Source organism: Equus asinus, chromosome 2, assembly GCF_041296235.1.
Source record: "Equus asinus isolate D_3611 breed Donkey chromosome 2, EquAss-T2T_v2, whole genome shotgun sequence".
NCBI classification, from domain to species: Eukaryota; Metazoa; Chordata; class Mammalia; order Perissodactyla; family Equidae; genus Equus; species Equus asinus.
Window position 1 is genome coordinate 131,701,540 of NC_091791.1, and position 25,408 is coordinate 131,726,947.

General features: G+C 44.1%; 2 protein-coding genes across 6 annotated transcripts in view; one reads left to right on the forward strand and one right to left on the reverse strand.

The window, feature by feature from the left end:
- Positions 1–11,256, forward strand: part of CALML4 (calmodulin like 4) — a 15,159-nt gene extending 3,903 nt beyond the window's left edge. For all 4 annotated transcript variants that reach the window (XM_070499274.1, XM_070499284.1, XM_070499263.1 and 1 more), the window contains 4 exons: positions 48–78; positions 6,160–6,300; positions 7,918–8,106; positions 10,952–11,256. In XM_070499274.1, the coding sequence (XP_070355375.1) occupies positions 48–78; positions 6,160–6,300; positions 7,918–8,106; positions 10,952–11,049 (459 nt within the window). In that variant the 3' untranslated portion in view covers positions 11,050–11,256. The remainder of the gene's footprint in view (positions 1–47; positions 79–6,159; positions 6,301–7,917; positions 8,107–10,951) is intronic.
- A 2,630-nt stretch (positions 11,257–13,886) lies between these two features.
- The window catches only part of PIAS1 (protein inhibitor of activated STAT 1), a 113,640-nt gene continuing 102,118 nt past the window's right edge, over positions 13,887–25,408 (reverse strand). For both annotated transcript variants that reach the window (XM_044764644.2, XM_070499245.1), the window contains exons 10-14: positions 25,037–25,167; positions 24,100–24,280; positions 20,146–20,288; positions 18,510–18,547; positions 13,887–17,894 (exon numbers count right to left, since the gene is read on the reverse strand). In XM_044764644.2, coding sequence (XP_044620579.1) covers positions 17,601–17,894; positions 18,510–18,547; positions 20,146–20,288; positions 24,100–24,280; positions 25,037–25,167 — 787 coding nt within the window. In that variant the 3' untranslated portion in view covers positions 13,887–17,600. The remainder of the gene's footprint in view (positions 17,895–18,509; positions 18,548–20,145; positions 20,289–24,099; positions 24,281–25,036; positions 25,168–25,408) is intronic.

The following is a 25,408-nucleotide window of genomic DNA, read 5'->3' on the forward strand; positions in this document are numbered from 1 at the left end:
GCGCCTTCACGAGGCCCTCCCTGACTGTTTTCCTCTCTCTGCTGCAGGCCAAGTTTCTTTCCCAGGACCAAATTAATGGTAGGTTGGGTTTGCTCCTTAATTAGCAACTCACAGCAAAATATGGGTCTCATTAGGCAATTTGCTCTGCTCGTTTTTTTTGTTGGTGGGAAGGAAGACGGCTGGTGGGAGAGCTGGGCCCACCCACAGGCAAGGGGCCGGCTCTGCCGGGGGAGGGGGTGGGGTAATGCTCCGAGGTAGAAATGTTGGTATTACATGTGGCAGTGTGACTGACACATGATGGGGTGGGAGGTGAGAGGAGAGCTCGCTAAGTTTTTCCTCCAGAACCTGACAGATGGATTTGGGGGCGGATGGGAATAGGAGATGGCGAGAGACACCATTAACTGGCTATGGCCAAGGGCCAAACAAAAGAAGGGAGCTTCGGGCTGAGATAGAGAGAAGAGCCCAGGTCTGCACCCCCAGGCACGATACTTCTGCTCTCTGGGCCTCAGTCTCCCCATCTGTAAAGTGGGGGCATCAGCTTAGGTGGTCTCTGAGGTCCCTCTGCCCTGACATCAAGCCTACTTTTGGTGTTCGGAGCGCTTTATTCCGAGTCCCCTAACCTGCTAGCCCCCAAGCAGGCTTCAGTTTCACACAGTGCATTGTTCTCTTTCCAAAGGCCAAGGGGAAAGAATTGGGTTACCCAGAACTCAGGGGCCCAGCTGTGGACCAGGAGAGGCTCAACAGAGCCCAGGTGGGCTCAGGGTTACTTGGGCAGGGATTCCAGAGTTCTCGGCACCCAGAGCTTGGTCTAGAAGGGAGAGTAGGTGAGCGAGTTGCAGGCTCCAGGTGGGCACCTCCGCATAGACCCCTTGATATCCTCACGCCAAGAGGAGGGCCAGAGCAGGGACGTTTAAAACACCAGGCCCAGGGTAGGGGCCTCTCCTGCCCAGGTCTCAAGGCAGGACTGAGTGGGTCTCAGGGCTGGAGTCTACCTGTCAGCCTCAGTGTCCCCCGACCCACGCCTGGTTCTGAGGTCCCCTGGCCCTCCCTCCCGGGGCCCCTGAAGACCTCGGAAGGGAAGAAGGTAAGCATCCCTTTGTATCCCAGTATCTGACATCAAGAAAGTGGCTGATGAAGGACTGGGCAGGGGCGGCCTGCTCAAGTGGGAAGAACAGGGGCCTCAGAGGCCGCGGGCCTGGGATCCACTCACCCTGAGCCTCAGTTTTCTCATCTGTCAAGTGGGGGTGACACTCCCTCCCCAGGCTGTTGTGAGCAAGGGACAAAGAAGGTGATGTCAGTCATGCACCTGACTCTGGGTCATGGAGCTCTGTGCTGGGGCCAGCCTGCTCTAGCTAGCGCAAGCCCGGTGGTACAGTTTTAGGAATTTTGCGAGCTGATTGTTAAAATTAGTCATTATTACATAACGTAAAATCAAACAATATTCCAATCCTGCATCTATACAAAAAAAAAAGTCCTATTGCAATCAGCAGTGCTGAAGATTTGAAAGAGGCTTTGGTTTAATGAATATAATTTGTACAAGGGTGAGAAATAGTTTAACAGAAGATCACTTAGGAGATTTAATTACAATATTCATTCATTAGGAAAAGAGGTGCATTCTTTGGCATGCAACGTCATTGGGCAAATCATGATTGAATCAAAACTATAGGTTGGCCTGGTGGCACAGTGGTTAAGTTCGCATGTTCTGCTTCCAAGGCCCAGGGTTCGTGGGTTCGGATGCCAAGTGTGGACCTACACACCGCTTGGCAGGCCATGCTGTGGTAGGCGTCCCCCACATAAAGTAGAGGAAGATGGGCACGGATGTTCGCTCAGGGCCAGCCTTCCTCAGCAAAAAGAGGAGGGTTGGCAACAGTTAGCTCAGGGCTAATCTTCCTAAAAAAAAAAAAAGAAAATTGAAAACTGTAGGTTGGCAACAGATACAACTCGCTTGTGATCATCAATTGGCTAGATGGAATTTATAATGCAGAATATTGCATGTTTTATTATTTGTGAATTGCGTGCTACACATCCCTTATGTCTATAAAATTTATAATAAACTCATATACATGTGTCATCAGAGCCAGGTGTTAAACCTTCGACAGCCCATTATCCCAGGCCCCAGGGAGAGCTCTTTCTTGCCCCGGAGTATTTGCATCTTGAAAGGGAAGACCTAGCAAGAATTTTTTTTTTTATCTTTTTTTTTTAATTAAGGTTATAAAAGTTAACATCCTTGTGAAATTACAGTTGTACATTATTATTAGTCATGTTGTAGGTACACCACTTCACCCCTAGTGCCCTCCCCCCACCCTCTTTTCCCCTGGCAACCACCGATCAGTTCTCTTTGTCCATATGTTAACTACCACCTATGAGTGGAGTCATACAGAGTTCATCTTTCTCTGTTATTACTCAATATAATACCCTCAAGGTCCATCCATGTTGTTGTGAGTGGGACGACTTTGTCCTTTTTTATAGCTGAGTAGTATTCCATTGTATATATATACCACATCTTCTTTATCCAGTCATCAGTTGCTGGGTACTTAGGTTGGTTCCATGACTTGGCTATTGTGAATAATGCTTCGATGAACATAGGGGTGCATGGAACTTTTGGAATTGCTGATTTCAGGTTCTTAGGATAGATACCCAGTAGTGGGATGGCTGGGTCATAAGGTATTTCTATTCTTAACTTTTTGAGGAATCTCCATACTGTTTTCCATAGTGGCTGCCCCAGTTTGCATTCCCACCAACAGTGTATGAGGGTTCCCTTTTCTCCACAGCCTCTCCAACATTTGTCACTCTTGGTTTTGGATATTTTTGCCATTCTAACAGATGTAAGGTGATATCTTAGTGTAGTTTTGATTTGCATTTCCCTGATGATTAGTGATGATGAGCATCTTTTCATGTGTCTATTGGCCATCCGTATATCTTCTTTGGAGAAATGTCTGTTCATGTCCCCTGCCCATTTTGTAATTGGGTTATTTGATTTCTTATTGTTGAGTTGTGTGAGTTCTTTGTATATTACGGAGATTAACCCTTTGTCGGATAAATAACTTGTGAATATTTTTTCCCAATTAGTGGGCTGTTTTTTTGTTTCAATCCTGTTTTCCCTTGCCTTGAAGAAGCTCTTTAGTCTGATGAAGTCCCATTTGTTTATTCTTTCTATTGTTTCCCTCATGTGAGGGGTTATGGTATCTGAAAAGATTCTTTTGAAGCTGATGTCAAAGAGTGTGCTGCCGATATTCTCTTCTAGCAGACTTATTGTTTCAGGCCTAATCTTTAGGTCTTTGATCCATTTTGAGTTTATTTTAGTAAATGGTGAAAAAGAATGGTTGATTTTCATTCTTTTACATGTGGCTGTCCAGTTTTCCCAGCACCATTTGTTGAAGAGACTTTCTTTCCTCCATTGTAGGCCCTCAGCTCCTCTGTCAAAGATTAGCTGTCCATAGATGTGTGGTTTTATTTCTGGGCTTTCAATTCTGTTCCATTGATCTCTGCATCTGTTTTTGTACCAGTACCATCTAGCAAGAATTTTTAATCCAATTCATTTAACCCAATTTATTCTGTCATTCAACAAATATATGAGTCCTTTCTTCCTGCCAGCCCAGTTCTAGACATTCAGGATGCAGCAGAGAACACAATAGCCAAATCCCGGCCCTCTTGGGGGGTCACATTCCAGGGAGGGGAGCAACAAAGGAAAGCAGTAAAATATATAGGATGCTAGATGGCCGACCTATCAGGAGAGAAGGCCGGAAGGGGACAGGAGGTGTGCGGGGCTGGGTGGATAGAGAGAACAGCCCAGTCTTCTTGTTCCAGTGCTGGAATTACAAGTTCAGATCTGGCTGCCCAGGACCTTAAATGGTGTGTTTGTCAGGTAGGAAGACACAGTGTGCTCTATGTAGCAGTTCGTTAGGAAGTGGGCCTCCGTTTGACCCCGGCCCTGCTGATGTCAGAGGCCATGCGCCCCAGGTCCTGATGCAGGGCACGTGGGAGGGGGCAGTTTGCCCACCTGTAGTTCCAGGCCCCCAGGGTGGGATGGCCACCTTCTAGCACAACCGTCATAGGACAAGGCCTCAGGAGGGCAGTGGGCCCACTCCTCGCCCAGGCGCAAACCCAGACAAAAGACAAGGTTGGGTACCCTTGAGAGGTCCCCAGGAGGGACACAGTGGGGGAGAGCTGAGTTTAAGCCCTGCATGCACAGTGGCCCCCCTCTGTCCCCCTGATGTTAGGTGATGGCTCCGCTGGTGCTGGTTCCTCTTGGAAAGAATTGGGTTTTGCAGAAACCAAAGTGGGGTCTTAGGCCAGGCCCTGACCTGCTGACCCTGGGCCACTCCAGCCCCTGCCACTGGGTCCTGTCTGTGGTCTGCCCCTCCTGAAGCCCAGGCTCTGGAATCTTTGAAACTAGAAGGGGGAGGGGCTTCCCCTTCAAACTCTCCACCAGCACAAAGGCAGCAAATTGTCTCTAAACCCCATTGGGCCGGCTGGCCTTTTGTTTCTTGGTGAAGAAGATTGTCTCTAAGCTAACATCTATGCCAGTCTTCCACTATTTTGTATGTGGGGTGCTGCCACAGCATGGCTTGATGAGCAGTGCATAGGTCTGCACCTGGGATCCAAACCCATAAACCCTGGGCGATGGAAGCGGAGCACACAAAACAAACCACTATGCCATTGGGCCAGCCCTGGCCGACCTTTTATTAGCAACCCCCCCTGCACTCCTAGGCTGCCAGGAGAGGCCTTGTCTAGGGAACAGGAAGGGGCCCTAGGCCTGGTTTGGGGGGGCAGGGGGTCATTGGGGGTTTCCTCCCTCCCTTCGCCCACTCTGCTGCCCTCTGCCTGGGAATCGAGGATCCAGTGTGGCCTTGGGCAGAGCTCGCCTCAGGAGCAAGGCTGCCCAGGGGAGGTGCTCAGCTGCCTCAGCCCTCACTGCCTCATCTGCACAATGGGAACAATAAAGGGACACAGCAGAGGGCACTCAAGATTACACAAGGGCCTGGGGCAAAGTGCTCAGTAGTGTGAGCTGTCCTTGTTGTTTTTGTTGTTGTTATGAGCTAAGGGGCTGCTGGTCCCGGCCTCCGAGGAACCACCTTGGTGGTGTGAGAAGCAGCAGAGAGCAGGGTGCTGAGATGCCCCCGTGCAGGCCCCGCAGGTCCCCAGGTGGGACTCAAGCAGCAGCTCCACCCTGTGGGCCTCGGGGACTAAAGGAGAGTCACCAGGGAGCTTTTGACCTGTTCTGATGGCAGCCCCACCCTGGTCAGAATCTCTGGGTGGGTGTCGGGGGGGCTGGGGGGATGTCCTGTTATCTTGGGGAGCTCCCAGCTGGCCTCCGTGCCTGCAGGGCTGGGAGGCGGGGATGGAGATGCAGGGGGATGCTGAGCTCCGCTGGGCCATGAGACTGTGGATCCGGAGGCTTAGCTCTGGCAGCCATTTCATCTCCACCAAGGGAGAAAGGGTTTGGGAGACCAGCATGCCAGATCCCATCAGAGCGCAGTACCCCTTGATGTCCCCGAGGACAGGCCAGGCCTTGTGTCAGAGGGCAGCTTGAGAGTTCAGCAGCCTGCAGGCTAGGGGCTGGAGCAATGGACTGAGAAGTGCCCGCAGTTGTGATAATAACTGTCACCACATACGAGAGCCACTCTCTGCCACGTCCTCCCAGAGGGGATTTCTGGTCCTCTCAGTAACCCAGGGGCATTATTATTCCCCTTTTCCACATAAATGGTCTTTGCTAAAGTCCCCTGGGCGTCTGGTCTCCCTGGCCTGAGAGAGCCTTCCTGTGGTTTTCCTCGGTTGTGGGAGGGGAGAGAAGGGAGAGAAGGAGAAGGAAGGAGGAAGGAGCAGGAAGGGGGAGAGAGGGAGGAGGCAAGGGGAATAGGGTTGCTAGAGGAAATACAGGGCACCCAGTTAAATCTGAATTCCAGATACACACAAATACTTTTTTTTGATGAGTATATCCCAGGCAAAATTTTGGACATACTTATACTAAAAACGTATTCATTGTTTATCTGAAATTCAATTTAAATTGGCAGTTCTGTATTTTTATTTGCCAAATCTGGCAAGCCTAGGAGGGAGGAGGAGAGGCGGAGGGAGCAGAGGGAGGAGGGAGAGGTCTGGGCCGGTGGCGCGCGGGTGGAGAGCGAATGATTCTCCCAATTCTCCCTCTGGGCCGTGCAGACTACAAGGAATGCTTCTCCCTGTACGACAAGCAGCAGCGGGGCAAGATAAAAGCCACTGACCTCCTGCTGGTGATGCGGTGCCTGGGGGCCAGCCCGACGCCGGGGGAGGTGCAGCGGCACCTGCAGACGCACGGGCTGGGTGAGTGCGCCGGCGGGCGGGCGCGGAGCCCGGCGCTGGGGAAGCAGCCGCCTGGGCTGGTGGGTGGGCCTGGAGCCGGCAGCTGTGGTCCTGCCCAGGGGCCCGGCCGTGGGGTGTGAAGAGCTGGGACGTTTGAGGAGTGTGCAGAGCTCACTGGCTCATGCATCGCTCGGCTGCCATGAGTCCTCACGGCGATCGCTGACACCCCCTCTCCCAGAGGACCCTGGGGTCGCGGCATTCCACTAGGTTAGCGCAAACCCGCAGTGAAGGCAGTGCCCACGGCCATCCCCGTGTTGTTCCGACAGAACAGTTTCCCTGGATGGAGGATTTGTCCTGTGCTCGGCTCAACTCCTATGAAGTAGGCGCTACCCGAGTCCCTGCTTACAGGTAGAGGTCAAGGTTCAGAGTCGTTAGGTACCTGGCCCGAGTGCTTAATTAAGCCAGTGGAACTCAATTCTTCTAATTTCAAAGACTGACCTAAAAGCGACACGATACTGTGAGAAAAAATGTGGAGGGAAACCCACCCAAAACTTCCCAAGAGGTTCTCTCTGGTCATGGGGTTATGGGTGATTTTCATTCCCTTTATTGTCGTTTCCTGTTTTTGACAAGGGGAACATATAGGACTTTTATAACCAGAAACAAACAAGTTGTGTTTTTTTTTTTGAGAAGAGAAAGGGAGGGGTGTCAGAGGCTGCGGTGGCTGTTTGCATTGGTAGCTTAGGAAGGAAAGACGGGCCCAGAGGAAGGGGGCAGCCTGGAAAGAGCAATTGACCTGGAGCCCAGAGGCGACTTCTCAGTCTCTGGACCTCAGTTTCCTCCTCTCGGATGGGTCCACCACCTGCCAGGGTTGTCCTGAGGTCCCGTCAGAGCGAGCCTGCAGCAGTGCTGGGAGCCGCTCCTGGCGCAGGCCTGGCGGGCTGGGGCGGGCCTCCGGAGGCTGGAGCCCGCTGGTGGGGCGTTCAGCAACTGAGATCCCCACTTCCAGCTGCGAAGGGGTGGTGGTTTCCTTTGGTTTCTGTCTCCTCCAAACAGGAAGTTGTGGCCAGGGGAAGCTCTTTCCTGCAGTTGTAGCCTGGCCAGGTCCCCAGGCTAGCTCGGAGGAGGGGCACAGACTGGGCAGCCTAGGGTGGAGGCTGCAGTGAGGGGAAAGACAGGTGAACAGCCCAGCTGGGACTGGCGCTGGAGGCCCCCAGTGGGGTCACCCGTTTATCTTGGTGGATGTGCTGCAGTGGCCGCCAAGGGGGATGGACACAAAGATGTACTTCCCTCTAATTCAGGGCAGGAGAGAAGCAGCCAGAAGAGAGCAGAGGAGGTGGTACTCCATCCTGATCTGACCACTCTCTGTGAAATGACTCCACACTCTGAGCTGCTGCCTCCTTCGTGGGCAAAATGAGATGATGGTCTCTGAGGATTGTTGGGAGGATTAAATGAAGTGTATCCGTGGTGGGAACTCAGAGGGCTGTAGCCTCTTCACCATGACCTGTGCCACCATCATGGCGCCTCTTGAATTAGGTGGCCTTTGAGCTGGTCATGAAGGCTTGGGCAGAAGGCCAGTTGGCTTGCCCAAGCAGAGCCTTTTCCTCCCTGCTCACTCTGCTGTGTTTGGGGGTTTCCTAGACAGAAATGGAGAGCTGGATTTCTCCACTTTCCTGACCATTATGCACATGCAAATCAAACAAGAGGACCCAAAGAAAGAAATTCTATTGGCCATGTTGATGGCAGACAAGGAGAAGAAAGGCTACATCATGGCGTCCGAGCTGCGGTCAAAACTCATGCAACTTGGGGAGAAGCTCACCCACAAGGAAGGTAATGGCCTGGGTCCATCTATCCCAGTAGCAGGAGAGGATTAGGGAGTTGGGGGGAGGACAGCAAAGCCCAATCCATGCCACCAGGATTGTGCAGATACCACATTTGATGCGTGCTCTGGAGGCTGCAACTGGATGTCGGTTGAGGTGGGTGAACTCTGGACTGGAGCCCGGGGGAGAACTAAGGGGCTTTGGGGTTGGCTGACAGTGGAGAAGTCAGCAGGGAGAAGGAACGGCCTGGGGAAACCCAGCTAGGGTCCACTTGGGCATCACTCTGTTTAAACTTTCACTGTGGGCCAACATTTACTGCTTATGGCACCCCTGGGAGCAGTAGTGCCCCCCTTATACTGATAAACAGGTGAAGTGTGGGGCTTACAAGTAGTCATGCTAGGAGCCGAATGCAGGTCAGTTAGACACTTGCCCGCCCCTAGCCCATCTCAGGCTCGTCTCCTCCCCACAACTGTCTTCTGAATTTGCTGCTGATGCCAAGAGTTTCCAAACTCATGTGCTACATTGGCCCCTTTCCTCATGGCTCAGCCAGCACTAGGAGCTCTTCCAGAAGGGGTGTCCATGGTGGTCTTTGCCGGGACTGCTGGTCACAGAACCCTACCAGGGGGCCTTTGTCTCGCACCTTCCAGCAGCCCAGCATGCCTTCCTGCCTCAGAGCAGGACCAGCAGCCTGGGTCTTCTGGGAAAGCCCTTTATACATGGGAAAGGGCGACCTCAGTGCTGGGCCATTTGCCGGTGGTGTTCTTCCAGCCTGCCTGGCTAACCGGTTCCTCGGCCCTGCCCCAGCTGCCGCAAGTTGCTGCCGGAGTCCACACCCACCAACCCAAGAGGCCGGGATTTCTAGTTAGGCCCCTGGGCTTGTCTGTAGTTGGGATGGGAGGGCTGGTGTAGGACATAAGTGGGTGGAGGAAAAAGGCTTCAATGATGATGGGCCTTTAGCCTTGGGTTAAGTCACAACAGATCAGTGGAGAGGTTACAAGGTTGTGGTTTGAATTAGACTTGAATCCTGGCTCCCCCTCCTTCTGGGGGCCCTCAGATGAGTTTCTTAACCTCTCTCACCCTCCTCAGTTTTCTCCTTGGGAAATGAGGTTACAGCAGACAATCGCTCAGGTCCCTCCAAGAGCTAACATTCTATGAAGCAGTCTGCTTGGACTTTATCTGCAGTCACAAAGGCACAGCGCAAAGCATTTACAAACAGCGCTCCAGAAGGCAGATGCCACGCGCTCTCCCCACTGTTTCAGGCTAGCAGCTCTCACCAGCTCAGCTTTCACCGTGGCTGCTTTACGTGAATGGGGAAACAGGCTCTCCTTCCCTCCCAGACTCTGAGGACACCGCTTGGCCTTTTATGTACCAGGTGGAGAGTTAGCTGAGAGGGCCAGCTGGGGCCTTCGTTCTTACAGTTAATGATCTCTGGCTAAAGCAATACCACAGCCCCTAAACCCACGCATCTCTCATTTGTTTAACCATTAAAGAAACTAGCAATGTGTCCCAGACAGGCAGGGAGGCCGATTTCCCTTCCTCTTGCTGTGGGAGACAGAAAGATGATACGAGAAGTAGCAATCCTTTACCTTGGGTGATTGAAAGAAAACCTTTAATTTTATTACAAAGCATCCTTGGAGCAGCTGGAGACGGCTGCTGGGAAGGCCTCCCTTCCGAGGCCTGGGAAAGGCTGACTTTTGCAGCCCGGTCCTTTATGGGTTCACAGAGGGAAGTGCCGTTCTACCCGGAAGCCATCATCAGGACCCGGCACCGGGCTAAGAGGTGCTGCCCCTCTTCTGGACCGGAGGAGGCTGCCGTGGTTGGCACTGGAGCGGGCGTTGGACCTGTCCACAGGGACAGTTTTAATCAAGTGGCTGTGGGTAGAAGCTTCCCCGTGAAATAAGACAAATTACAGTCTCCTCCACCTTCTAAAAAGACTCAGAACTGCCATCAGCTCAGGCACGGAGTACAGGAATTGCATTCAGAGGACGGTGAAGCAGAGACTCACGGGGTATTCTCCAACTGCCCAGAATTATGTGTTGATGTCCAGGGGCAGCGAGGTTAACACAGGGCTGTGAGACGGTTTTGCATGACAGTGAGGATGGTCCAAAGAGCCAAAGATGGGTTGGCCCCGAGGGGCCACTGTGGAGATGTGTGAGCTGAGAAGGCTTTTCTTGCCAACGCCTGGGACAAGCTAGTATTTTGTCTCAGGAATCCAGAACCAGAAGAAACAAGCAAATGTGATTTTTTTTTTGAGCAATGTCAGAGAACAATGGCAGTTTTGTACACTTTAACTTTAGACAGAGTTGAATTTATTTTCTCTCATACTACCTCCACTCCCAAAACACACACTTTAAAAAAAAGAGGTGATGGTGGCAGACACCACTTGTCGCTAAGTCCCCTCTTGGGGTGGGGGTGGTAGGGAATGCCGAAGTGGGGAGGAAGGCAGGCCGGCCAGGGCAGGCCAAGCCTGGGCTGGTGGAGGTTGTCTGCCTGCCGGGAGTCTGAGAGGGTGGGCTGTGGAAGGCAAAATCCATGCCAAAGGTTTCTGGAAGTATAGGCACAGGGATCAGATATTTTCTACAAAACAAAGCACAAGGTGGCTGCAGTGACTGAATGCTCCTCACCAGTACCTGCCCCAGCCCCTGCAGAAAGCCCGATTAACTCAAAATGGAATCTGGGGTCTCCAAGGGGGAAGGGGAATTGTCCTGTTCCATTCACTGCTTTACCTCCCTGTCTACGGGAACAGTCCACGGGACACTCAGGGAAGACCTCTGGAGAGCCCCAGCCCCTAAGAACTCGATGTCCTGTACCGTAACACTAAAGCCAAACTGAAAAATTCATGTGATTTATTGCAGTCGATGAGCTTTTCCGCGAAGCAAATATCGAACCAAATGGCAAAGTGAAGTATGATGAATTTATCCGCAAGATCACGATTCCTGTGCAGGACTACTGAATGAAGAGAACGCAGGAGGGCCTCCTGGGCCTGGAAACGCAGACTGATTGATTTTTAAAAAGCAAAGGGTTCCTTACACTCTAGGGAGATGGCAAACACAGCAGCAAGATGACATTACCCGACTGTGGCAGAGAACTCAGCAATGAAAAGAAATAATTTCAGCCATGGTGTTAGCATGTCTTTAATAAAAGATTTGTATTGATGTTAGTAAGTGCATTGGTTGAGCCCTTTACAGCTGGAAAGAGCCTATGATTTGGAGTCGGGCCTGGGTTCCAAGTCCTGACTCTGCCATTTCCCAGCTATGTGACTGGGCAAGTCACTTCACCCCTCAAAGCCTCAGGATCCTCACTAACGTTGGAGTCCTACTTCTTACCTCATGGAGCCTGTTGAGGATGATCTTATATAATGACTTGAAAAGGCCTTTGCAAACTGTAGAGCACTGTGCAATCCTGAGTTGCCATGGTAGTGCTTCTCCTAAAAAGGGCAAGCTACCAAAAGACTATACAGTCACGTGTCGCTTAACCACAAGGATAGTTCTGAGAAATGCGTCGTTGAGCGATTCCGTCGTTGTGCAAACATCATAGAGTGCACTTACACAAACCTAAATGGTATTGTCTCCTACACACCAAGGCTATATGGTACTAATTTTATGGGACCACTGTCACATATCTGGTCCATTGTTGACTGAAATGTCATTATGCAGTGCATGACTATATTCCGTATCTGGGTGCTAGAACCATCTTCCACATTTCCAAGATAAAGCCAGTGCCAGCTGAGAAATAGCAACAAGCAAAGAGCTAAAACACCAAAAAACAAAAAACTATGGCAACATTTCTTGCAGCACAGGGCCACTTAAATTCTCATTCCCATCTCAACACATGGTAACATAGTTCAGGATATTCATAAAGAGTATAGGGTGAAAACACTCAAAACAAGGCAGCATCAGTTAAGCAGCGGGAAGAGTGATCTGCCTTTATAGCCCACACCGAAGGAAAGCAGATGTGACACGTTGCATTCGGTGAGGCCTTGCAGAGCTTGAGAAGGCCCTTTCTGATGCTCCTGGCAGAATTTTGAACTCTCCACTGGCCTATTATCAGAGAGGCTGACGAGACTGGGTGGTCTTCTCAAGTGGGTCAAATTGCTCGTGGCTTCAAGCCATTTCCCCTGGACTAATGGAAAGTAATAAGGGATCTAACAGGCCATGGCCACGATACAGCAAGAGCCCTGGAAAACAGTAGAAGGGGTATTGGTCTTGCTGGGAGCTCTTGCAGCTCAAGTGGCTTTTTAAGTGAGTTATGTAGCCAAGAGGTGCCAGGCTGGTGCTGCCTGTGCGCTCATCAAATTTGTGGATCCATTGGCAGTGTTAGCACAGCCCTAAAAAGGGCCGGAGTCACACATCAGCATGTTGGGGAAGGGGAGGGGCAGGGCAGAACTCTAAGTAGAGATTTTCATCCTTATATGTATCAAAATTGGGCTCTCTGGGCTGTGGCTTTGTCTAATGGTGCCTTAGTGGCTAAAGCAAAAGAAAACCAAATTAAGGGGGTGGTGTGTCTTTTGGGAGGTTATACAAGACACAAATCTAAGGGCTAGGCACAGGGGAAACTGCAGGGGACAAAACAGTCAGTTTTTAGGCAACTATCTCAGGATGCCATGTGGCTTCTGATCAAACTGAGGTCCTGAGAAAGGAGAGCTCATTTTCCCAACAGTGTAATTGCCAGTGGGGGTGAGCAGGAATTCCTAGGAGCTATAGAGGAGGGTTTTGTGGGGGGCAGGCAGTAAATGGCCCTAACACCAGCTGGGTGAAGTCTTGGGGAGCCTAGGTTCACACAGGGCAGGGGCAGATAGATCCCAGTTTTGTGGGGTCTGAGGTTTCTGCAACTTGGTAGACTTCTTTAAAAATACAAAAATAGAAATACACGATTGCTAGGGCTGCTCCCAGGACCCTGGAAGAGGCCAGAGCAAGTGAGGGGCCCTGGTCTTAAACTTCATTACGTTCATGGTAAATGGACCTGTGTCCTGCTTGGATGTTGGCACCCTGAGAACTGCTGTATTTCACTTTCAGGCAAAGCTCCCACGTCTAGCCCCACCTCTCTTTTTAACTCATCATGGACATTAGGAAGCAAGTCCTGCACAGCCAATCTGGAATACCAAGGATTAGACAGCAGACACCTGGGATTTAGATGGGACAGGAAAAGGAAGTTCTGGGCTATAATAAATGAGGCTGCTTTCCCTCAAAGGCTTTTTTTGTCTTTGTCACTGAATGGTCCCAGTATAGTTTTAAAGCAAGTTTTATTAATCTCATTTGCCTAACAGGAGTGTGAAGTATAGCTTGCCAAACACACGTAAGCGCTGTGGAGTGCTCATTAGAGCCTGGAGCGCCTCTCCACGGACTCAGTGTTTCTCATTAAGGGTGTTCGGTGGCTAGGATCCTAAGATCCGACGACGTGTTCTTATTTAAACCTCTACCCCAGGAAAGGCTTTTGCACTACCCCACGTCCAGATTTCATGCTCATTCCTGAAATTCCAATTGGTTCATCTAGCACCTAGTATTGTTTACAAAAAAGGCCACAGTGCTTAGTACTCAAATTGCAGATTATTAAAGAGATTTAAAACTAAACAGATACTGTGGTTCATTACAAAGCTGGCCGTATTTCCATAAGAAAGGGGAATGATGGCTGTGTACTCATTACTTACCTCAAAGCATGTTGCAAGACAATTAGTTACCTGTCGTGCTTTGAAATCTCTGGATCAAAGGTGCTTTGGAAGCACAGAGCATTATCACTTCTCACAGGGACTGTCCCCTGGTATACCCGGCAGTATATTTTACAGAAGACAAATTAACTGAAGGCTTTTCTTTTATTACATCTAAAGAGCTCTACATAAACAGGTAACATTCAATAGGTAAACAATTTTTTTTCCAATGCATGTAATAAATATTTTCACTTGGTACTTTTATACAAACTGACATTGGTCTACTATACATTTTTAAAAGCCATTTTACTGGTTTGGCATGCGGTATGGAAATTCTAAGAGAGAAAGTTTTAAGGCAATGAATCACAGATTTAAGTTCATGGAATTTATGGTAACTTTTATATCTGTTTATATACATTTCCCCCTTTGTTAATTGAACAATTAACAGCAGCGCACTCTGGGACCCCCAGCTATTCTCCCTCCCTCTTTCTGAAATCTAAGCTTTGTGGTTTTTTAAATTAAAAAACAGAATTCGACAGGTATTGATAAAACAAAATTCTCACTAAAATAATTTCAAATGTGCTTTAAAGTCCTGAAGATCTTGAAGTGTTTTATGTATTTAAAACTGGAATTGTTTAAAAACAATGCTCTTTCCACAATTAATCATTTAAAATTGGGACATATTTTCATTCAATTTCAGATATTTGACTCAAAGGAATCTGCCAAGAAATCACATTTTTCAGAAGCTTAAGTGAATCTTTCCTAAGTCAGTAATAATTAAGAATTGTGATAATGTCTAAACTAACAGAAGTAGAAAAATTTTAATGCTCAAAACAAATTAGTCAACCAAGTGTGGCATGGTTAAGGTTCAGATCGTTTTAAAAAGATGTGTCCAATAATGCCCACAAAATAATTGAAAGCCACTTCAACCCTGCTACTCAAACAGCTGTTTTATCAAGGATGTGCGTGTGCGTAGCACATGCACACACGCACACGCACATACAGTACTGTACAGAAACACAAACAGATGCACGTCTGCTATGAAAGACCAAGGCAAGGGGGATGGTGGCAAGCTGCCTAAAGATTCTGACAATCGCTATTTGTCCACAGACAGCATGTCAATGTTGGCATGGGTGGGAGAGTGAGGGTGGGCAAAGGAAAAAAAGAGATGAAATGACTATGCTTTTTTTCTTTTTAAACTTAGAAGATAAAGATGCAGTGCATGACTCTATTAATAATTACTATAGATCATGAAAGTCTGATTGACTAATATTGGCCATGAGACCAACAGAGTGATAGCAACTACTAATGCAACATTGTGGAACATCAACAACTGAAGGAAACAAACTCCTTAGAGTGGAATGAACTAAAATAAAAAGACAACTGAATGGTTAGCTTCTCTTGTGGAGACATGACCAAAGCCACTAGACAGACATTTCTTTCTCCCTATTACCTGTTCTTCCCTTAGGTTGGTATAATGCCGGACACTGAGGGAAACTAACCCTCTCCATTACTGGGCTGAAGAAAGTGGAGGGATGGGTTTTCAACTGGATCATTCAAAGAGTTTGTAATTCAGCATCATACACAAAGTTATTGATCAGAATTTTGAGACCACTAACGACAGAAAAAAAAGAAAACAATTCATTTTCCCTTAGGTATCTGAATTAATAGAAATATCTCCTATTACAATGTGAAATAAGAGGCAACTCCCCACAATTTAAGTAATTTCTATTCCAATCTGAATTTAGACACAAATTGTACTATTAGATATTAGCCTAAGTTAATATGGCAATGAGAGTTAAAGTGTTTACTCACCACAATACCAGATTCATTTAAAAACTCAACTATTTCCTGTTTTAACTGACAAGGAATTTTTTTTATTGCCAATTGTTTAGTGACTGTAACTCAGCCATGTATGTGTGGAATACATGCGTAGGGGAGGACTACAGAACTCACCTGTCACTCACACACACTTGTCTATAAATACATATATACAACACACACATATACATATCAACACCAACTTGTTTTTCAAAATTCAAGTCAACAATTTAGTGGCAGAGAGATGCTGTAAAAACAGGTATTATTTTTAGATGCCACGCCGTCATGAGAACCATTAACTTTATCATACAACTGCAGACACAGCCATCTTGAATTCTACCTGGATTAAAGTAGGTCATTTTGTTACCACCGCAAGGTTTAACATGACCATTTGATACACAAAGGTGGTCCTTCATCAACTCTGAGAACTCTGAGAACCTTACGTTGTAACATAAAAATCCAGTCTGGAAAACTGGTGATTGTTATGCCCCTTCTTTATGTTTTCTGTTAAACCTGCTAAACCTCTGAATCAGCTAAGAAATATTTCCACAGCGTCAGGTATTACCTGAGGAACATAATACCTTCTCTGATGAGGATTTTGGAACATAAGTAGAGCCACTTTTCCTTCCCTCCACACCTCACTCATCTCCTGAAAAACAGTTTTCAGTATATTTACATGTTCCATTATTAATAAGAATAGATCAGACTACTCCATGAATTCTAAAAAAAAAAAAAAAAAAAAAAAAAGATTTTCCTATGTCATGCTTGTCTTTAAAAGGTAAAGAAAAAATAAACAAGATAGCCAGGCTAAGAAAATAAGTACACTCAGAGCCAGAGAGTAAACATGACTAAGAATCAAGACCATTTTGAATTTCAACTATTTATCAGAGAGTAGATTTCTACAGATTGACGTGTGGTGCACTGTATTTTCTGAAGCGAATTTACTTTTAGAATAATCGACTTTCTTTCTTTTTTGAAGTGATGTAACCTTACCTCTGTCAGCTGCACAAGACACCCAACAGGGCTTTCTAAGCTATTTTTACTTCCTACTTTGGTATGAAGATCTTACATGAAAACTTGTTACCCTGTGGCCAAAAAAGCAGGTGTTCACAGACTTGGTTTTAATACATAATACTGGCAATCCAAATTTAGAAGAAAGAACTAGACTAAAGTGTATTATTCACAGGTCTGCTAAGCCTACTCGTTACCCAGACAGCTTTATCCCAATCTCTAACACATATTCTCAGGGGGTATTCAGCAAAAAAGAGCGAATATGTGATGGAGAACATGCAACTGGGATAGTCAATAAAGATGCTCATATGTGAGTTCAAGACCTTCAAAGCACTTTGAAAGAAGCAGGCAACTGATTTATGAACTGAATGCAAACTCGGGAGAAGGAACAGTATGACAGAAAGAGACACACAGACACACACACTGACATACACCCACGAGTTATGTCCTGAAAATACAGAGGGAATGCAGTGGGACAGATGAGATTTATAACTTAAGGCTGGATAAAATATGCACACACACAACAGAATCCAAGTCTGTCATTTTTAGAAAATAGAAATTAAAACTATCTCCCCCAGGCCCCTCCCCACAACAGAGAAAAGCCCACAATTTAAAACTTCAAACATGCAATTCCTTTTCTGTTATTGCAAATAAAATAATGCCATTGAAGTAAAACAAAACCAAAACCAGAGGACAAATGATGAAAAAATTCTTCAGAATCCAGAAAAAAATGAAATGAAGGTGGTTTGTGGGTACTTGTTTTTTTCTTTTTTTCTTTTCTTTCCTTTTTTTGGTTTTTTTTACAAGTGTTTTATCAGACAGGCAGTCTTAGATTTATATACAAAAGTAAAACTGAAAATATAGTTTTGTTCTCTGTACATTTCTTTTAATTTTTTCCCTAAAAAAAGGAAAAAAAACACGCTTGTGTACTTTTCTAAACAGAATAAGGTAAAACATAGCACAAAGTTCTCTTCTTTCTGCCAAGTTCATTTAATCTAGGGTGGGGAGGAGCAGCAGGGGCAAAGGAATCAGTCCAATGAGATAATGTCTGGTATGATGCCGAAGATGGAAGCTGTGTCCGTGCTGCTCCTATTTGCAACGGGGTGGCTGTGGCTCTCCCTTAGGCTGTTGGAGGATACAAGGCTGCTATTACTGCCGCTACTGCTTCCATTGGTGGTTGGCAGAGAAGTACTGCCTCCTGCACTTAACTGATCAAGAAACATCTGTGAGGAGGTATACGGAAAAAACCGAGACGAGTGTAAGAGGTCTTGATCATCTGAAACTGCTGCTGCGGCCGCGGCAAGAAGGGAGGTGTTATAATGCTGGGGAGGGACACAGAAGACAGAACAAAATGCTCATTAGACATCAATAAACTTTCTTGTCAGCAGAACAAAGTCCTAAATTTAATATATTCTGAGTATCTGGTGTTTCTCAAACAATAAAACATTTTGCAAAATCAAATGGCCTTACGTAATGATCACATAATTGATCTTGAGAGGTATTTTTGTATCTGAAACTGGGGGAAAAAAGCAAAATAAAATTTTTATTGTTTTTTGTTTTAATTTGTATTGCAAGCAATTCTTAAAATTCTATTTCCAAAGAGGCACGTGCTCCAAAGCAGCAGTAAAGAGGACAGTCCATACTCTTACTCTTCTGGAAATATTTGGCCAAGAAATTTATCAGTCAATATGACTCACTGCCCTGTTTCCTTATAAAACAATACTAGAAACCAACAAATAGATACTGTTCTTACTATATTCTCAGGCACAGCTGAAACAAAGGGATTTTATTTAAATTCTTAAAACCTTAACAATAATGGGTATGACTATAGTAATCTGAATTTCCTAAGGAAGTTTATTTTCTTTCTCTTGGCTACACATTATAACTAAATATTTTAATATACAATTAAAATAACTAATTTTTTTCATATAACATACCTGATTGTCTCCTGATAAGAAAGGAAAGAAATCTAACCCTGTGGGAGAAAAAATTATTTTAGTTTTGAAAACAAAGAAAAAACCCTCCCAAATACTTGAAAAACAAATACAAATCTTAAATGCTAATTCTAAATTCATTTAGAATTTATTTAAACATGAAGAGTTGAGCTGAAGGTTTTACATATCTCCCATCTCCAGATTACCAGGGCCGAAGTCCAAGCTTCAGCAAGGATCCACCCTCCCTCTGACTCCACTTGTGGGACTCGGGCCAGTGCTGCCCTGTGGATCTAACACTGATCCCTTAAACTGACATAACACTTTTCACCAAATGCTCTCACTGATTCCTCTTAAGTAACCTTTCACTCTACTCTAATTTACTGCTCACAAGCACCCCATGAAATTTGTAATTATTTTTGGCCTCATTCTGTGGATAAGGAAGTTTGAAGTTGAAAGAAGTTAAGCAAGTTGAAGTACACATTTTCTTTTTCTTTCCCAAATTTGCTCACTTGCCACTATCTATAACAGATTCTAACTGAGAGACTCTCCAGTGGCCTTGTGGCGAAGAAGTCTGACTAGAACGATTATAACACGAGGACCTGCAAAATGCATAGCACTGTGGTTCTTGATAGTGAGACCTGGCAGTGAGCTAAGTGAGAAAAAGGGCTGCACTGTCCAATAGAATAGACACTAACCACATGACGTGGTTTCCTCAGATTAAGTAAAATAAAAAATTCAGTTCTTCAGTCACACTAGCCACATTTCAAACGCTCAATATCATATGTACCATACTGGCTGGTAGACATCACATTTCCCTCACTGCAGAAAGTTCTCTTGGATAGAGCTGAAATAAAAATCTACTAAAATCACTAAAAAATCTACTAAAAATCACTAAAAATCTACTCAACTATCTTAGCTCCCAAGATTCCTTGGGGGGGAGTTGAGTGAAACTTCACTTTGTTTTTGTATTAAATTTTCTACTATGAGCATATATGGATTTTTGTAATAAAAAAGAAAAATGTTCTTAGATTATATGGCTAAATATACAAATTAAATTACAAAAACATATGGGAATAACTAATAATTCTTGATAATGGAAATGATTATTATGAACTCAAAATACATTGTACAAATGAGTATACTGACATTTCAGACTACTTTTAAAAAGAAGAATCAAGCTCACTGGAACAAAAATTAAAACTTTCCAATGTCTCAATTCAGCATTACCTAAAAGACAATACAACATAGTTACCCACAATGCCTGCTGCATTATAACTGGATTCAGGGAACAAAAAATAATTTTCATAAATGTAAGAATTCAAGGCAACATAGTGGAAGTCATCCAAAAACAACTAGACTACTTTGAAACTCACACTGAAAACATTTGAAACATTTGAAACTCCTATCATTGCCCTAGTTTTACCACTGGTAGTAAAACACTGGCTATTGATGAAGATACAAACAAGGAACGGGATGTGTATTTACTTATGACCACAGTACGTATCTCTCTCAGTTCCCTAGGTCCAAGCTCCTGTTTTTTCAATCTTTCAGTTCCTCCTCAGACTCACCCCGAAGAAGACTATATACATCAAAGAAATTCATAATGCTATCTGACAAGACAGAAGAACCGGTGACTCACCTTGTAAGTCATAAGGCATGGGTGTCATGTGGAAAGGATGCCTGTAGTCTTGGATGAGGGATGTGTTAATGTAGCTTGTGTCTACAGCAGGGAGGCTTGGGGTGCGGGACACTGGAGATGCTTGATGTGGAAGACTTAATATGCTAGAAAAAGGAAAGGTCTGCATAATTTTCATGAGTCAACTAAACTTTTAAGTTTGACAAACAAAGGGGTTACATCTTACAATGAATCCTAGCTTTTGTGCTAGAATGAAAGACAAGCAGAGTAATATCTAACTTAGACTACCATAATTATTAGGAAATAATTTGTATACTTAATAGCATTTCAGAGAGGCTACAGGGAGAAATGGTTAGATACAACAGTATCCAACATTCCTAAGTCATATGCTGTCTTCGGAACATCATCATCTACACTTTCAAGAATGCAGGGGGAAGGCATGGCTGAGCCACTTCAATGGGATATGAGTGAAATGTATCTACAGCACAGGAAATTCTGAAACCTCTTAAAAATAAACACTGGAATATCGGCTATTAAAAAAGTACAGGTAGGGGCTGGCCCCGTGGCAGAGTGGTTGGGTTTGGGCGCTCTGCTGCAGGCGGCCCAGTGTTTCGTTGGTTCGAATCCTGGGCGCGGACATGGCTCTGCTCGTCAAACCACGCTGAGGCAGCGTCCCACATGCCACAACTAGAAGGACCCACAACGAAGAATATACAACTATGTACTGGGGGGCTTTGGGGAGAAAAAGGAAAAACATAGAATCTTAAAAAAAAAAAAAGTACAGGTAAGTTCTTACAAAGAAAACGCATATAGACAAGACTGGGGAATGGAGCAAACTGAGCAGTGAGGATTTAACAGCTGGCCCCCAGACTTGTAAACTTTATGACAACAGAAGCTAGGTACTGTTTTTCTTGGTACACACGGTGCCCAGCACAGTCACACAGTCATCAGCACACTGCATAAAAGGCCTGCTGAATGAACGAAGAGAGCAAGACAAGGAGAAGCCATGCTCTAAAATGAACAGGTGGTGGAGAGTTTTTAAAGGGAGAATAGTATAACTGGAAAAGAAAAAAAAACAAAAAGAGGGATTCTGGAAGAACAGAGTGAAATGTTTTAAGTAGCTAAGTTGTTGAATCTTTTTTTCTTCATCAAAAATTGAGGAAAAAGCAAAAAGGATGGAGAAAGGAAAAAGAAAAGGAAGAACTGAAACGATTTTGAAAAGAAAAAGAAAAAATTCTAATAGTTCTGAGTGCAAACAAAGGGTCATATGCTATCCCAACCATACAAGAGGTGAATAGGCACATTAAGTTATAGAAAATAAAGAGAAAAGAAGGTATCAAGAGACTGTCTTTTGCTTTTAAAACTTCATGGAAAGTACTTGGGGTGTAGAGATGCCATTTCATTGATACAGAACATTTTGCAAGATGCCAAGGTTGGATTTCCAGGAATAGAGTTCTAGTTATGACCATCTACCACATTTTTATGAATGGGAAATGAAGCATAAAATACACTCTCATCCACCTCATAAAAACGTTTCGCTTAATGGAAACTTAATTAAACCTCTTACATCTATAAAAAGTACCAATTTCCATTAGCTGTCTCCTCTGACAACGCCTAAGGGATTACAAGAGAGAAGAAAGCAGTTGAAATCCTAGTCTTTGAAAACATCTTGGTATACCAAACAGCAAAGGAAATTTCTGGATGAATACTAAACACTCAGTGATTAAATACAGCAAAACATTTTACATTTACCAATGTTTGTCTCTTTTTAATTCCTGGCTGGCTCCTTTTCTTTCAATTTTGTGATAATATTCTGAAATGAGTTTCTACCTTTACAATGCACAACAACAAATACAATATGCTGGGTGTAGGTTTCTACTTATTGGCTAGTCATTATTGTAAAATGGCCACTCGTATTGAATATGGTGTTATCCTTCTAAAAATATCATAAACTTTCAGGTTGCTGTTTCTATCTGAAAATAGAGAGGGAAAGGTCTGGCATTTGCAAATATTATATCTGGGTTTAATTAGTCACTGGGAAGCTCAAGGAAGCAGCTAATGCGTCTAATGTAATTTTCCAAACATAATAAACACAGCTATTTTTGGAGAAACAGCAAAGTAAATATCCAAAGAAGAAATAGTAGATTTCTAAACATTCAAAAAAGTTCAAGGAAAAATGTATAGTCAGACAGTAAAATTATTACATAGTTTACATACATATATGACTATTAATATTCTAAAGAGTAGAACTAACATATATAATGATGCATTTAATCCATAAAGTATTTGTATACCCAGAGATTTATGAAATATCTTTTAATGTTGCAGGTATGGCATTTAAAGAAATAATATAACATGTATCTGGTTATACTATGTTTTGATATTAAATATAAAATATCTTGGAATCAAAATTCTATAGAAATTTGTTCTAACTACATCAGCTTCTGGTAATTTGACTTTTCTTTTTTCTCCCACGGAGATTTATACAATAAGTTAGTGTAATAATAAGGTCAGGCTTGCTGGGCAACAGCCATCAAGGTAGGCTTTCATCAGAGGTAAAGTTCATAAAGTAGGATTTAAAGTAGAATTAGTGTTTAAATATTCACTTTGTTTAGAATAAGGATACTGCTTGTAATGTCTTTCTTTCTGTCTGTGTGTAATGCTGAGATAAGCTACTCGAGAGTGAAAATATCAACTTGTGTAGTCTGTTTGTATTATGAAGATTCCTGAAACAGTGTAAGTCCCCTAATGAGAGAGGAGCTACATTTATCATGATTGTGCTCTTTACTGTGGCAACTTTATCTTTCAAGTAACTACAAATATGTTCAAATAGAAGATCTTTTTATCTCATGAAACAGTATCTAACCTGAAAATGATTTGACTCCACGCACGGAATGCCTGCTCTTGGTCTAGTGTTAACTTCCCCTCTTGCACCTTGAAACCTGTAACCACGGTTTCTGTGGACTGCTCTCCTCTCATTCTCATTCTTTCCTCAGGCACGACTGTTTGTTGGAACGAGATTTTTCCAAGAGCCCCTATTCAGTTACCACAGGCCACATAATTCTCACGATACCTAAAAAGGGGCGCATCTATTTCTAGATTTACCTTTAGTGTGTTCCAATTGGGCCTCAGCAAAACAGGAAGTCTTTTTGCTAAGAATCCCCGATGTGTCTCTTGAGACTAACAATAAGTCTGTTTAAGAGTACAGCTAGAGTTAGCTACTTGCTTTACTATTCTCTAGAAAATGTTAAGCTGTTTAAGGTTAGGACTGTACTTACTCACTTTATTATCACCCATGTTTAGCACAGGGAGTTTTACATCAAGTAGATAACAGTGTTTCATGAACTGAACTGAAGCATAACCAAGGCACATTATTACTGACATGAGACTAATGGGAAATACGGGAAATGAGTCTGCAAAACAGAAAGCACTGTGTACTGTAACTTAGGTCTTAGACTTCTTTCACTGCCAGCCTTACACATCGTGGGACAGGTTTAAAGCATTCATCTGGTGTTCCTCTGCTTTCCACTTGAAACACTCAACTTAGGGTTAATTCACAGCACACATTTTCCCGTTGGAGTAAATGTTCTAAATCCTATAATCAGTATTAGGATCACCTGGGAACTTACTAGAAATACAAATTTTCTCAGTCCCTATTCCTGAATCAGACATGGGGGGATAGGGAAGCATATGTGTTTTAATAAGCCCTCCAGGTGATTCTGATGTACACTAAAGTTTGAGAACCACTGTACTAGAATCATCTTTTGGTATGATGAATACTGTATCCAAGTGACCCCTTTAATGCATTATCCCAACCCCTCAAGAATTATCACACACCTGGGAAAAATTCAACCGATTCTTTGATTGCTAAGTATTACTATCATGCATAATCATGTTATTTGGCAGATCTTTTAAAATTTACTTTCACAATGACTTTTTTAAGGGCTTAGCACTTACCCTTTATTATTCAGTGGTGATGTGGGAGACAAGGAAGGACAGGTCCTCTTGGCAGATGGCTCTTCCTCCTCTTCATCAGATGAACTGTCTATGGTTAGGTCTATCACCTCTACTTTCTTATTTTTATTTGAGGACTGGTGGTGAGAAGCCACTTGATGCTCCAACGTGGAGGTCAAGCATCCTGTGTAGGAATGATTAAAAACACAAGGCAAAGAAGACCTATGACACCTCTCTTCTTTTTCTCAGTGTGTCTGTGGATTAATTTATCAGGTATAGTTTAGACCTATAACATTGCTGGGGTGAGAAACTAGAAAACCAACAGTGGCTCTGTTCCCCTAAGATTAAAACTACTATTTATTATTAAAACAAAACAAACAAAAAACCCCTACTATTTATTATTGGTTGTTAAAGGATTTTTTTGAAAAACAATCATGAAATAGGGCAAACATCAAAATGTATGTCCACTTCAGAATAAAAGCAGTTTGAAGGCAAAGACTATACATTACATATGTTTACCTGTACAGTGCCTGATATGCTTAAGGAATGCTATGGTAACATTTTAAAAAAGTTATAGCCTCCTTCCAGCAAAAACATACTAAAGGCCAGGAAAAAAAATGTAAATGAAAAAGGAATGTTCACTAATCTGTACAAAATCTGTTAAAAATTTTAAAGGATACCATTTCAAAAGCATGACTTTACAAATGACTTATTAGACTATGTTATTTTGAAATCTATACCACAAAATTTTAAAAGCTGGCAAAAAAGTGAATTTAAACGGAGTTTTACTACTTCTGAACATTTAATAATTTAATAAGAGTTATTGAGCTATCCATATACTGCTGAGTGATTTTTAAAAATTTATGCTTTTTACTATTGAAAACCAAGGCTTTACAACAGCAGGGAGATTGCCCCACCCTTCTGGAAAACTAACACTCACCATCAACTCCATTGTAAGAGGCAGAAACTTCCTGCACTTCCTTTTTTGATCTCATAGGTGCCCAAGAGCCATCCTCCTTAAACTGTATTTCATCACAATCTGTACAGTACTTTAGGATTTCCATAAACAAGCTATAAAAAACAATTTGTCATTTGAATATCACATTCAAAATGAACACAGATTAGAATTATTACTGTTCAAAAAACATTCAGACCTTCTATGCTTTGCACAAGTACAAATGAGGAGGAAGAAAGTGGAATAGACAGTTATATTTGTTCTCAAAATCTAGGGCTAAATAAGAAAACAGCTACCTAAATTATGGTAACTTTATGCAAGGAAATATTATGCAACCATGAAAAATGAGGTTTCCAA